Source organism: Melopsittacus undulatus, chromosome 1 (assembly GCF_012275295.1).
Source record: "Melopsittacus undulatus isolate bMelUnd1 chromosome 1, bMelUnd1.mat.Z, whole genome shotgun sequence".
NCBI lineage: Eukaryota > Metazoa > Chordata > Aves > Psittaciformes > Psittaculidae > Melopsittacus > Melopsittacus undulatus.
The window spans coordinates 72523207-72538142 of record NC_047527.1 but is presented as its reverse complement, the minus strand read 5'-3'; the positions used below and the strand labels follow the sequence as shown (position 1 = coordinate 72538142).

General features: G+C 37.1%; 1 protein-coding gene across 1 annotated transcript in view; it reads right to left on the bottom strand.

Moving 5' to 3' along the window:
• The window catches only part of ADCY2 (adenylate cyclase 2), a 205386-nt gene that overhangs the window by 54218 nt on the left and 136232 nt on the right, over nt 1-14936 (bottom strand). Inside the window, exons 6-12 of the mRNA XM_031052834.2 lie at nt 13770-13881; nt 12570-12697; nt 9122-9280; nt 8649-8781; nt 8139-8315; nt 6714-6757; nt 3529-3609 (exon numbers count right to left, since the gene is read on the bottom strand). Of these exons, the coding sequence (XP_030908694.2) occupies nt 3529-3609; nt 6714-6757; nt 8139-8315; nt 8649-8781; nt 9122-9280; nt 12570-12697; nt 13770-13881 (834 nt within the window). The remainder of the gene's footprint in view (nt 1-3528; nt 3610-6713; nt 6758-8138; nt 8316-8648; nt 8782-9121; nt 9281-12569; nt 12698-13769; nt 13882-14936) is intronic.

The window sequence follows — 14936 nt, the reverse complement described above, 5'->3', positions numbered from 1 at the left end:
CTGCAGTGGCTCACATCTATGTCTGATCATAATTAGGATTCTGAGAAGAAACAGGTATGATAGGTTGTTGTATATATAGCATTATTTTGTTTGGGTCTAGATGCAATCTATTGGAAAAAACATTCAGTTAGTGGAACATTTTCGGTTAACTATGAAAACTAAGTGCAAGTCTTCTTCCATTTAGTTATAAAAATTGAACAAAAAGTAACTCCATTCTCCAAATTGGTAACCAATTTCCTTTCTTTTCTTACCATATCTGACAGGCAGATTCATTTAATCACCATTACCACCAAAAAGTTCTGTCTGCAGACATAATCCCAAAGACCTAATTTGATCTGTACACACATGACTGCATGTGAAATCAGTAGTGCCATTTACTGCAAATGCTGCCTTTTACTTCACATTGCAAGCTCCCGTTTTCAGGAGCTTTTAGTTGTATTTAGAAAAAAACTCTGCTGGTTTTAGGTTGCAGATGCCAAGAGGTCTGAGATGAGGCAAACAGTTTAACACAGACAAATGGAAGTGGAGGGTAAGTACAGAACAGGGAGCACAAAGTCACATATCTCCATGACAGAGAGAAGGTCTGAAGAATTCTGCCCTGTTTGACTCCTCAATGAGCCTAAAAGTTACCAAAGTATCTGCAAGTACCTGGGGATATGCCTCCCAGGAAGCTAGGTACCAAATTTCTGTTTACATTCCTTTGCGATTCAAGGAATGACTGAGACAGCTGAATTGTGCCAGTATCCACAGAAGCACGTGGTTTGATAGGGCTTGTACTGACTGACAACAGCGAATTATGCATGGAAAATAGCAGCCACCATGACTTAGAAGAAAAAAAGAGTGTGTCTCCTTAACACAGTAACCTACTTATCAAAGAGCAAATAACTTTAGTTTAGCTCCCTCTGTAGGTATATATTTAGCTCGCAGAGAAGTCTTACAGAAGTCCCTTAATCACCAAGGTTCAGGGTGGTATTGCTAGAGCTGCTCATCCCTCTCCTTTGCAGGATGGGCATTTTGCAGACAGAAATATCTTGTTCAAGGTACAAGGAAAAGAAATGTGGAGAAAGTACGATATTATACCCTAATGCCTAAAGCACTCAGCTGAGAGACAGAAGCTCTTTAGTCCTCACTCATTCTGTTGAATTTGTATTTACATATCTTTAAAGTAGTGCTCTAAAAGAGTAAGAATGAATAAACAGGTCACAGCTTTCTTCATGCAAGGAGCACTGCCAACTGAATCTACTACCCTGAATCATGCAGTAAGGCCAGTGGACTGCTTTTTAGATGCCATAGTTTCATCTGCATTCCAGAAGAAGGAAGCGAACCCAGATGCTCTGAGTTACTGACAGTGTGCATGTGCCACTTGGCAGTTTTGTGGAAAGGCAGCTAAGCTAGCTTGTGAAACAGCAGAACAACACTAAGGGAGCCCAGAGAAAATGCAACACTGATTTGAAAACCTAATGTACCATTTCAGTACATACTGTGCTACTTTACACTACCTAAAAACAAAGATGCATTTGGACTATAGCTTTGTCTTGGACTAGGATCCACACTCTACATTCCCTCGTCTTCTAGTTACTGGCTGTTAAGCACCTGGGCATGTAATGTCCAGAGACACATATATTACAACCATTTGCTTGCACACAGTTACAGAATGATATATGGCAAAGAACCATGATGTCAGACCGTGCTGACAGCTCAGAGTAGAAGAAACAATGGCTCTGTGCAACCAGTGTTTGGGTTTTAATCGTTTCCATTGAGTTTTCTAATTAAAAAGCTTAATGGTAATTTTAATACCATATTTTAAGTGCAGTTTATTTAAATTTTCCTCAGTCACAGACCTAGTCACTATATAATCCAAACTTTAGACTTAAAAACATTAAGAAAAACCAGTTTTCTCACAGATTTTCTTAAAACTTTGCTACTTGAGTCACAAAAGCAAAAGCTTTATCTTCACAACCAATCCATTTAATTAGTTGACAAAGTTATTTTCATTTTACAGCCATAAAATTGAGGCACAAAAAACCTGCACAATTATAAAGAAAACAAAAATGTGTTTTGTGTCCTAAATGTAGGAAATATTTTTTTGAGTGCTTAACATTCACGTCTTTAAAATATTATTCAACTTGCTGTTTGGGGAACCAGTGTTTTGACAACTTATTCTCAGGTACCCAACTGAATAATGCTGTTTAAGTGACCCAATCAGCAAATCAATACAGGGAGAGAGAATTAAGTATTGGAAGGTGGCATTCAGCCTTTTAGATACATAATATCTCTCCTTCTTTTTCTGCAGTTCCCCAGGTAATTCATAAAATGCACTGAAACATTTTCAGAAACGTTTTTATCATGTCTTTTATCCCTAGGTTTCTTGGAATTTTATGCACCAATTAGAGGAGGCAGGGATTCCCTGAGATAAAACAACATACAGTATGATCATACCAGTGCTTTATTTTAATGCATTTATACAGATGTTTTATTTTTGGCATTGAATGTAATTTTTACAATCCACTTACTGAGGCAAGTGTACCTGAAGACACATACAAACTACTAGAACCTACAGGCTGTTTTAGGCAAGTCCAGTGTAATCAAAAGGCTTCGCTTATCATCTGACCTACCCTCTGTCACTGTATTCCTTGTAGGACCTGTAACTATCCACACTCTTTCCTATAAATAATGACTTTAAAATATTTTCTAAAGCCAAGTACCTTTTAATAGGGCTATCAGATAAAAAAAAAAAAACAACCCAAATGTTACATGTGAGCTTTTAATAATTAGGTGCAATACACAGATGATTAAAATTCTAAGTAACAAAAGAGCAGCTGGGAGAAATGCACAATTCATCACAATTACTGTCCACATTTTTGAAAGGTAATTCCCTTATTTCACCAGATAACTACAAGAAGCCTGAACACTTATTTTGGACTCGTATTGATTTTTCTCAGTCTTATCTATTCACCAGCAAACACAGAACATCCATACTGCCTCCAGCTCTTCCTGGGACACAGAAAAAATACATGCCACATTGCCTCCCCCAGCAATTTCAATATGCCATCAAACTTAGTCTTCTTTAAGAAATGAACCTACCAGTTGAAACAGAAACTATGATTTTAGGGAAAGTTTCTAATTCTGAGGAGATGCTTCTGTGATAATTGTGAAGCATCAGTTTTCACATCATTGTGATTCCTGAGCTATTTCTTGTCTTTTACTTCTTTGCTCTCAGATGAGTTAATTCTGCAGTTATGGCTATGAGTGTACAGATACAGAGCAAAAATACCTTTTCCATGAAGACAGAGACAAGACAAAACCTCTGTCACAACAGGATTCACACTGTCTTATCTCATATAGTACAAAATGTTACTGTACAGACTATCTTCACAATGTGCAGAGCTTCTTATGCCAGTGGCAATTGACACCTTTACAGTTTTCAGCCTTCTGTGTGCATGTGGAGTGAAAAATAGTAAACACTACCCTCTCTTGCAGATTTATGTCAAAGTTGAATGAAGGTGACAACAAAGGATAAAAACATACTTTTGAGCATTGATTCCATCAATGGCCTGGATCATTCTCTCATTCAGTTCCTCTTCAAACCTTCTTTTCTGTGATTTTGTTCTGAAATGAAAAATGTGAGGAGTTACTCTGGAAAATCATTATATTGTTAATACACATTAACTTTTAAACAAAGGGTGATGTCTGGCATAAACTTTTGAGGATAATTTTTTTTATAATTTTTTAATGTTAAAAATGTCTTGGTTTAATGTCCTGGTTTCAGCTGGGATAATTTTCTTCCTAGTAGCTGGTACTGTGCTCCGTTTTGGCTTCAGTCTGAGAATAATGCTGATAACACACTGATGTTTTAGTTGTTGCTCAGTAGTGCTTACCCTGATCATGGACTTTCCAGTCTCATGCTCTGCCAGTGAAGAGAGGCACAAGAAGCAAGGAGGAAGCAGAGACAGGACACCTGAGCCAAAATAGCCAAAGGGACCCAAACTATGACACAGCACCTCATGCCCAGTATACATACTGGGGGAGTCACCAGAAGGGATCAGTCGCTGCTTGGGTCAGGCTGGGTATCACCATTACTGGTGGTGAGCAATTGTGCGTCCTTGCTTTCTCTTTCTAGTTTTATATTCCATCCCTTTGTTATTTCCCTTTTGATTCTCCTCCCCATCCTACCCATGGAGGAGGAAGAGGGGATGAGCGATTGGCTGCATGGTACTTAGGTGCCATCTGGGTTTAAACCATGACACATTTATTCTGCAATAGCAGCTGTAGGCATCAGGTACACTGAGCCTCATAATAAGCTCTTAACAAACCCAGCACACACTGCAATCTCACACATGCAAGAATCTAGAGTTTACATATTAGTGAGCACCTAAAAAATATACACAAGAAAACATTTTCTAAAAAAAACCCCAAAACCCAAACAACAAAACAAACCAACCGACTAAAAAAAAACAAACACTACAAAAGCCAACCCAAGAGAGTTCAAGAAATGCTTATTGAAGGAAAGGTTTCCATAGTTTTATGGATTTATAAAGAAGAACGGAAATATGCCCAAACTGATAAAACATTCCTGTTTCTTCTAGTTACTTTTAATATTCCTTGTCAAAATGGTATGATGAGCAATAATGGGCTAGTACAGCAAAGCTTAATAAGTATTCACCACTGAAAGTCTGATAACTTCTCTTCTTGGCAATATTTTACTATTTTTAATAAGAAAACTGAGCACCAAGTCTGAAATGAGTTTCAAACATATGTCATGTTTCTCTGTTTATAACTTATAACACAACTACAATACAAAAAGCATCTTTTCACTGGACTCAGCATGAACCCAACAAATCATCACCAGAGTCAGTTTTGTCTTTGCTAACGTCTGTTACTGCAAACATCATCAGTCCTTTCAGCAGTTGCACTCTCCTTAAAAAGGGAATATTTCAAATATTGCCAGATTATGCCTTTGCCTCTTGAAAACTTAAATCCAATGTTTGCTTAGTGAAATCTTCTTAACCTACAAACTGAACTCCATCAAAGGCACCATGGATTTTCTACAACATCAAGTTTTTGAGTTATTTCCATCAAACTGGTAACTTGTTACAGGATTCAAATTCATACAGAAATTGTATCAGTGTACTTAAGAATAAACAATCCAACTGATTTCATACTTATTCAATGGCACAGAATTTAGGTAAGAAAGCTCTTACAATTTATTCTTCTCCTATTTCCTAGGAGAAATAACTAGACAAACGAGGAGACATTATCTAATCACACTTAATCCTCTTGGCAGCTCCCTAACAACATAAGAGTATTATAAGAGCTAAGACTGCCACAAACGGAAGACTATATTCAGACTTTAAACCCCAGATTTTCATATTCTAATAAAATACTGATTTTCAAAGTGCTGATTATTATTTCAGGTCTCTCCTGTGGAAATGACTAATTAGCTTGTCTAGAATCCTAGCTATATGCCTCACAATGGACATTAGACTCCAGCAACGGTTTCTAGAAGCTCCTTCTGTAATATGGTATCAAGACATATGGTAACATTTGCAACTTTTGGATCTATTTTGGAGTGGAATATAGAAACCAACAGCAAGAACATCTCAGAATCTTAAAGAACTGCATTTGCATATACTACAGTACAATTATCTTTACCATAAAGCCAATAGAAGTCCTTTTGATGTACTGTCCAAATGCAAATGTTCAGTTTTAAAATCAGAGACTGTTTTTATTACTATCATGTACATTCAGTCAAAACTTGTTCATCTTCTCAAATTTAGCAGTATTTTAGGTAATTGCATAGCTTTCCAGTAATCCGGGATTTGTTGAGGAGACATTTACCCAGCAGAGAGATGGGGAAGGAATAGACAGAATGATTTATTTGCACAACCAAAGACAATAAACCCACATTTTTAAAAGCTTTCTTTCAAACATTTTTACAGTATTTGTGATGTTACTTCCAGTATTGCAAGAAAGATATTATCAGAATTGTTATCAGGTCATTAAAATAGAAATTAATCATCCCAGGTTTCTGACAGTGCTAAGCTTGTTTTTTAAACAGATGTCATTCAAGACTGTTTCCATTTCTCAGCATCTTACCCTAGTCATTGAAGTACTAAGCAGGCATACAAAAATGTAAAGCTACTGTGTTTTTGCAAACATCTTGTGTAGCAAGAGCACTACAGGAAGACCACAAAATAGCTTTGAAATGTTTACTACTGTAAACATACTATAGACTTTGAAATAATAAAACACAATGCAAATACAAAGCAATTAACAAAATATAGAAAATGTCTCTTTTAGTACATATTATTAGCCTTTGTAACACAAATTATTAGCAATCCTTTCCATCTTCCCTTTTCTTTCCCCTCTGTGCCTCCTCTCGATTTTCCTGCATATAATTTTCTCCTCACTGACAGAGCAATAGGGTTGTTAGGAGAAACAAATAGTAGCCCATCAACATACTTCTCCTAACTCAGAATAATGCTCTTTGTTAGCAGGAACTGTATTCAGAGTTCTTAAGTAACACGTCTGACAAAGCTGTTTTCATAGCCCTTCTCTATGTAAGAATTATCAGCTGAAAAAATAGTTTTGGTGAGAAACGGCCTTCAAGATTTGAAAGCATGCATTATATACATATCTTTATGAATGCCTATGAATACATATGTATTTATATGGACTTCAGATGGATAAACAACTTTTAGAAATTAATTTACCTCTCTCTGCAGCGCTGAAAATGATACTGCCCCATGGGAACATCCTGAAAGGAATAAAAAGAAAATATCAACTATAACAGATTTTGACAACACTAAGTTGTTTTAAAAATAGTGCTGAAAACAGCATCAAGTAAGGAGTAAAGCTTCCAATACAAATACTTTCAGCATTAAGATTAAAACTATGTAAAAGAAAAGTCCAGCCAGGAAACCATCACTTCACTAGATGGAGTGACCTGGAGACTAATTGATCTGTTGTTATAAACACTAAGGAACTAACACAATAGTCCGAATCTAAGAATGTTTGTTTTACTAGAAAGTCACTGCTTCAAAGTCTCCACTTTTTTAATGTAGCCCAAACTCCAGCCAGGTTCAGCAAAAAACAATGTGAAGTGTTTCTGAAAAAAAAAGCCAACCAAAACACCAAAAGCAACAAACTAGATCTGTGTGGCCAAATACAACAGTCTTTTTTTTTTGATAAGCAACAGCAGCCATCACATCACAGTCACATTTATTTTGTGATTAATAGTGATGGCTGGATACTTTCATAATGAACATGTCACAATCTACATTCTGATGCACTGTATTTATTGAACAAGATGGGTTAGGTGACTCCATCCCATGTTCTCATACGTAACAGGAATAAAACCGAATGCCAATGTTGAAAACTACCAGAATTTACTTTCACATTTGCACATGTTAGAAGCAGAAGATAAAATAATGTACAACCTGTGGACTGACAGCATCTCTCTGACAGCAGTGAAACAGTGTCAGCAAAATTGAAAAGAAATATTTTCTGTTCAGTGTAAAAGATGTAACATTGCAGTATAGACAGTACTATGAAACTCAGGCCATCAGCCACAGCTGATGAGTGGCTAGTGCCATTTCAAAAGGCAGATGCTATAGTGAGTATGGATTTGGTTCCCAGAGAACTCTTCTAATAAAATCCACTCCAGACACCATGAGAATATTCAAAATTCATGTTTGAATATTCTCTAGGTTTGGCCATGTTCTAAATGGAGGATGTGTCTAAACAGCCAATAAATCTCAGGAAATTTCTCCGTATCAATAGTGTTCCTTCCCAAAGGTGTTGCATTCTGGCTTTACGTTCAAAATGTCTTTCCACAGGGTGAATAGCAGCCACTCTTCATGCTGTGACTGGGGTTCACATGCAGAGGGTCCAGTTCTGTATTTTAGTAAGTATGTTGCACTCCTTATAATTCAGAGATGCACTTGTAGCAAGACATGGCTCTTTAGAGTCTAATCTAAAGCTCAGATGCCAAAGGAAAATCTCCCAGCAGCTTCACTGGGTTTATGCCTTGTACAAACGTGTATCTTCTATCAGAAATATCCACATATTTAGCAGTGAGCACCCTTTTCCTTTCAAATATTGCTAAGTTGTATGAAATGACATAAGTAGGCCCCTACTGTTGTGCTAATCTTGCCGTTTTCAGTGGTCATGCTGTCCCTGTGGTGCAAGTGTGCAAATGGCTTGGCTGCTCCCCAAGATTCCAGGTACCGGGTCATGCGGACAGAAGCTCTCATTTTGGCTCCATCAAGAGTATGTCGAGGTCTAATGTGATGCTGAGGGCTTCGTTTCTCTCCCTGGTTGACAGAGAATAAAAGGTTATATCAGTTTTGGTGTTCATTACTTTCTGAAGTAGTGATGCATTGTCTGGTACCACTTATCTGCATGCTTAGGAACTTAAAAATGGAGAGCTGCTAAGAACCTGCAATTCTTAATGATATTGCTGGGAAATATCAGAGACTTATTTCTTCTGAAACCAGGAAAGATTTGCAATGCAAGTATTATGTATCTGTGAGCATTAGTAATAGCTCTGATCAATATCTTCTGGTAGTGAATTAAAAAAATTCACTAGAGAGATTTGTGGTCCTGCTCAAAAATAACTATGGCAACAAAGTAAAAGTGCTACTAACCTTAGGATTGATTACAAAGTAAGTCTTAACATTATGCTCTTTCAGATATGGGTCCCTCACATCTCCATCCCCATCTTCCACTTTGTAAGCTCCATTCAAATGTGCCAAGGTGACTGAGGTGATGTGCACACGGCTGAAATTATATTTCAAAAGAATGACAGAATCACAAATACCAATCAAAAACATAATTTGAACCTGATCAACTGTTTTTTACTGACTTTTGATAAATTTTTTATATGCTGCTTACTTCATTTACAGTCACTCTAATCTCATTTTTAGTTTCTAACGGGCATAAATCTAAAAGATTGCATCCACAAAGAAATACTCCTTAAATCACAGGAATTACTAAGTGCCCCCTTTTTTTCTAAGAGCAGTACGAATCAATTTGGGCTTCACCCTCAAGACTGATGACTGAAGACATGGTACCTATGCACTTCTCCGTGAGTGCCAAACCTAACAGAGAAGGCTCTTACCCGGGGACTCCTCCAGCTTCCATGTGATTTGCCAGAGTAACATCATGCGACCACACATCATACTGCCACTTCTGTAGCCCAATGACACCACAAAGCACATTCCCAGAGTGTACTCCCACACGCATGTTAATATCAACTCCAGTTGCATCTCTCACTTTCCTGCAGTTGAGAAGAAAATGTGTTAACATACATAATAAGGCCTTTGTTTTCTTTTACCAGTCAAATCATCAGTAACAACACTTATTTATATTTAACATTGCCTCCATTCTTTTTATGCTAGGGTTATTTTTGTATCCTATTTTTGCAATTATCTATATTTGCAACTACTGGTAGCAAATACTAATTCTCAAGGGACTATTTTTGTATATTTGCTCTTGGAGATCTGGAACTACTGGTACGTGCCCTTCTATCTCAAGACCCTAATATGTATGTTGGAGACCTTCTCATACCTGTCATATCTAAGAGGAATGATGAAAAACACATCACCTCAGGATATTCTACAAGCTAGTTCACTTACAGGGGATAAAAAATGCAAATGGCTCCTATATATGAGTCAGATTCATAGTTCTAGTAACATCTTCAGTCTCAATGATAAGAATAATCATTACAGAATTAATCTGGCCTGTTTCTCTTATTTTTTTGAAAGGGGGTATAGAACTTAAGAGGCTTAATTTGATATGGTAAATCCTACATTTAAACAGTAGTACTCAGGTGTTCTTTTTCTGGGAAATTAAAATAAAGGGAGCATGATGAAGTATTTTATTAAAACTGTATTTTGAAGGTATTAAGAAGATGAGAGGAGAAGCTTTTAATAATTTCTTCAGTCTCTTTCAAGTGTTTATTGGCATCTCTTTTCACTTTGCCATTTTATACTGTTCTCGAGTAGTTGACACACTGGAAAACAAACTGCTTGTAAATGAGCTTTGTAAGCAGTCAGCAAATTACAAACACCACTTTGCACAAGTAATAGGGCACAAGCTTTTCACTTTGGGGGAAAAAAAAAGTGTTTAGAAAACTGGGGAAAGTGGAAGAGGAACATTTAACCTCTAGGACTGCCTGCTGAAATGCTTCCCCACCATATTTTGCAGCGCAAGCTATAAAGTCTGTTTTATAACAAGCTCTTAGGGGTTAAGGAGGATAACAAGTAGAATATATTCCAGAACTTAATGGTCTCTTCTGTCCCACAAATTAAAGAAACCATAGAATATTTTAAATTACAAGTGTTACTATAGACCAAATTAAGGTTTACTACTTCCCTCTTCTGCTCCCTGAACAATTGCTATGACTATGCAGGCACTGACTGCGTCTAAGAATGTAATCTATCACACCCCCATAGGACACCTGCCTTACCTACACAAGTATGTCTGAAACTTCCCATTATTATTTCATTTTCTGCTCCCACGGTCTCTCTGGTTTCCCTTAGCACACCACAGTCTATATGCCCATCATGGCTAGGCAGTCAAAATACTCATCAAGGCTGTATTTTTTCTCCTGCAGCCTGAAATTTGAGTTTGCAAGGTTTCTATATTTTTCACAGGTATGGTTAGCTGTAGTTGGTAGGTAGTTGTAGCAACTTCACACAAGCAAGAGTTTAGATCATTAAGAAAGCATCTACCCTATTTACCTGAGCTTTATTCATTGGTAATTCTGGACTAACGTATCTATGACTCACCTAGTCCTGTCTTAACGCACTTCTACACATTCAGTGAGCCTTGAGCATTTACCTGCAAATTGCCTGCTTTAAAACCATAGTTACCTTTTTTTTCTCAGAGCTTCAGGAATGAAATCACACCTACAAACGTATTTTATTTTGTATCTAGCTTACAAAGTGGTACAACCATCTCATCCAACTGTTTCACTTTCCTCTGCAATGGAACTCGTTTCACACTAGCAAATCAAGGACAGCCTTTGAGAACATGTAGCTGAGAACATTTAAACTAAGAAGTCACCAGACAGACAAGGGGATGGAAGTTGGGCTGGAGGAAAACAGTACATAATATTCATACATAAAAAACAAATTTTTCCTTAACAAAAAGCTTAACATATAGCCTTAAGGCACTCAGTTAAGGTGGCCAGCTCTCAACAACACAAGCAGCACTGGCATCTATGGCTAGATAAGGTGAGCATTCCACTCCTGGGCAAGTACGCTGCAGACTATAAGAGACATTGGATTTGTCCCAACATAAAGCAGGGAAACAAAGCAATTAATCAATGGGACTACTACCACATTTAACAGGAAACAATCACTAGTGTAGTGAGGCTGAATTGCTCCAAATTGACTCGACATGTTTAAGACCCTTCAGCATAACTTGCAGACATCCAGACTAGGTTTAGGTACTCCCATACTGAAATATGGCAAACTACAGTTACCCACAAATCAAAAATCCTGCTGATAAACACATAATTCTCAACAGTGCCTTATTTGTTAACTGACAAAACTTTTTAGAAAATCCTCATCTAAAATATTGATTATAGAAAAGTTGAAACTAACACTAAACCTGGGGTCTAGTAAGACAAGCATACTTAATTGCTTATTTCGTAACGTGGGAAGTAGGCCTCTCATCCTAGGAATCCATAAACTGTTAGAAATGTCTTTGGCAGACATGCTCCGTATCACTCCACAGGCTCAGGGCTTGAGGCATCTTAACTGTGGAGGAGCAACTCCTCCTGACCACCACTAAATATCACACTCAGCAGGATGCAGAAGCTCTAACCTCCCACATTCTGTTTGACTAACAGGTGGGTGCAGCATCATGACTTTGCAAAAAGCGAAGCTTCCACGTCCTAAGTGATGTCTATCGGGATATTTACCATCTTGTAATCACAGAATCACAGAATAATTGAAGTCAGAAGGAACATCTGAAGACTGTCTAGTCCAACTCCTGCTCAAAACAGGGTCAGACAGAGCAGGTTATTTAGGGCCTTAACAGATAGATTTTGAGTGCTTCCAAGGCTAGAAACTATATAACATCCCTGGGCAATCTGTCCAGTGCTCAGTCACCCTCACAATGGAAAAAAACCCTATGTTTCCTGATGGTCAAAGGAAACTTCCTGTGTTTCAGTTTGTGCCCATCATTTCTTATCTTGTTAGTGGGCACCACTAAAGAGCCTGTCTTCTTTTCTTTGCACTCTCCCTTTAGGTACTTAATACATTGATGACATCTTTCCCCCTCAGCTTTTTCTTTTCCAGGACAAACAGTCTCTTCTCTCTCAGCCTTTCTACATATGAACAATGCTCCAGGCCCTTAATCATCTTTATGATATAGTGACAACATAGCCTGGCACAATCCAGTATTTCTTTGCTGAGGCTGACATCAATACCGTGCAGGACCCTGCAGCGAAACACACCAGCTACTGCAGGTCTGAATGTTTCAACCAGCAGAACAGCAAACGAGAGAAAAGACAGAATTTTAATTGTTAAGTATTTAACAAAAATTTCAGCACTTACTTAATGGCTTCACACATGTCTAATCCCATTTTCACGCAATTCTTGGCATGATTTTGAAGAGATATAGGTAGCCCAGAAACACAGTAATAGCAGTCACCTAGGATTTTAATTCTCATACATTCATTTTCCTGGAGGAAAAAGCAAGTTGAGACTGTCACTTTCCACTTGAATTACATAAATTCAGGGTTATGATTACAAAGGCTGACTTAAATACTGTTAGCAAAATCATTCTACATTCCAGGAGGAAAGCTGAGAAATATAAACTAAAAAAGAAGTCCTGTCAAAGAGTTTTGTACGGATGATTGCATTAAGGAGCTCATATGGTCCTTCATGGGCCAAACCAGGAAGTAAGTTTACTGAAAAACATGTATCTGCAGTGGTATTCACACCTTTAGATTAAAGAAGTGAACCAAAGTATCACGTGCTCAATCTAAACAAAGTCCTACTGTTTGAAATATGAAATCAAAAGACCTAGCCTTCCACAGTTATAACTTTGAAGATGTACTATGCAATACTTTCTGAAACTAGCAATCATAATCATATTTCTATCTTTTGTACTCTAAGGCAATGTAAAGATTTATTTTTTTTACCAATACAGGATGATAGTTTTTGAAATAATAATAAACACAGACATTTTTTATCTGTTTTAGTGTTTCTGATTTCACCTTCAGACACAGCATGAAATTTGTAGTATTCTTATAAAAATAACACCTAAATAAAGAGAACAAAACCTTCTGATTGTATGTGAATCTTTTCTCGAATAAACAAGATGCTGTGGTCAGTAATTAAATTGCTACAGGCAATATTGTCTCTCTTGTCCTCCAGCCTCTTAAATGTTTCTCCCAAGATCTGAAAACTGACTGTATCCATTTTCTATCTTGAGTTTCTTAATCCTTGTTACTGTAAAAAAATCTATTTAAAGAGCAGTTCATCTGCCATTAGGCTTTACTGGGCTCCATGAGCTGTCTCTATTGGTCCTGTTAGAGAGCTATCTTGGGTTTCACAGATTGTCACACTGGCAGAAACCCACTGTTGCACTCAGCGCAGAGCCAGATTTTTTCTTCACATGCTTCAAGTCTAATCTTCCTGCCAAAGCCTCAGAAAGACTGCCTGAAGGTAGAAGAGTCCTCAGGAAGAAAAAGACGTATTAAATATGATGTCCTTATCTAAACTAACAGTAGCAGCCCAGTAGAAACCCACCTTTGCAATCTGATCAAACTTGCCAAACAGCTCATTTAGCATGTGCACCAATTCCCCTGGTGAGCAGTCACTGGCCAGGCGAGTGAATCCCACAATATCAGCATACAAGATGCTGCAAGAGAAATGAACAGAAACTTGGTCACGGTTTTCATCTGCAGAACTCAGATTTAACAATCAACAGCAAAACCTGGAAGCAGGCATTCCTGACTTCATAAAGGTATGCCAGTACCCGAACCAGCCACTGCTAAGTGCAGGACAATAACTATATTTATAGGTAAACCTACATTTACCTTTATACTTGTTACATTTACAAGTAATATATACTCAGATTTACCTCCACAGGTATTACCTGTAAAATGTATTACCTTCATAGGCACGACTCTATTTAGAGGTATTTATAGGCATTCTATACTTCTATTTGTTACAGCATATTCAAAAAATACAAATAATAAGAATAATTTGCACATAATCAATATAATAATGGCAATTATTTCAATAAATATGTTTATTATTAGAATGTGTTAAGTAACTTTTTATCATTGTAGACATTTTCTATCTAGATTTACCTGTCTGTGACAGGCAGCATGGGAGACTTTGTTCCCTTGTTACTCAGACTATTAAACTCAGTCTTGATTGTTAAGATATTCAAGCCACGCACTATGTTTCTATTCACCAAGAAAGCTTGTCCAATTCATTGAATCAGGCTAAGGAAAAAGTGTGTGTGCTTGCAAGTGAAAATGAACTTCCTCAAAAGCCCTGCAATATTTGCTTTAAAAAAGCAATTTCTAAGGATGTCAGGCAAATTAATTTGTCCAATTGAACACAGAATATTTTAGCTCAGGTACTGTGCAAGATACGTATGTAATATAGCTGCCTCTATATATATAATATAAAACCTAATGAATTGCTCCAGTTAAGAAATTACAAATTCAGAATAATGTAACTGACATGAACTACAATTTTGATGGTGTACATGAAAGCAGGATTTGGTAATTTAACCTGAAAAATCAAGGCATTATGAAGAAAACCAGTTAAAGAGTGGTCTTTTCTAAACAACTTCTTTGTGTTTATCACTTTTGCTGCTCTTCTGGAACATGTAATTGTTAGCATTTGATCAAAGTAATTGATATTAACATGACTGTTTTGAAAAACATATTAAAACAATTA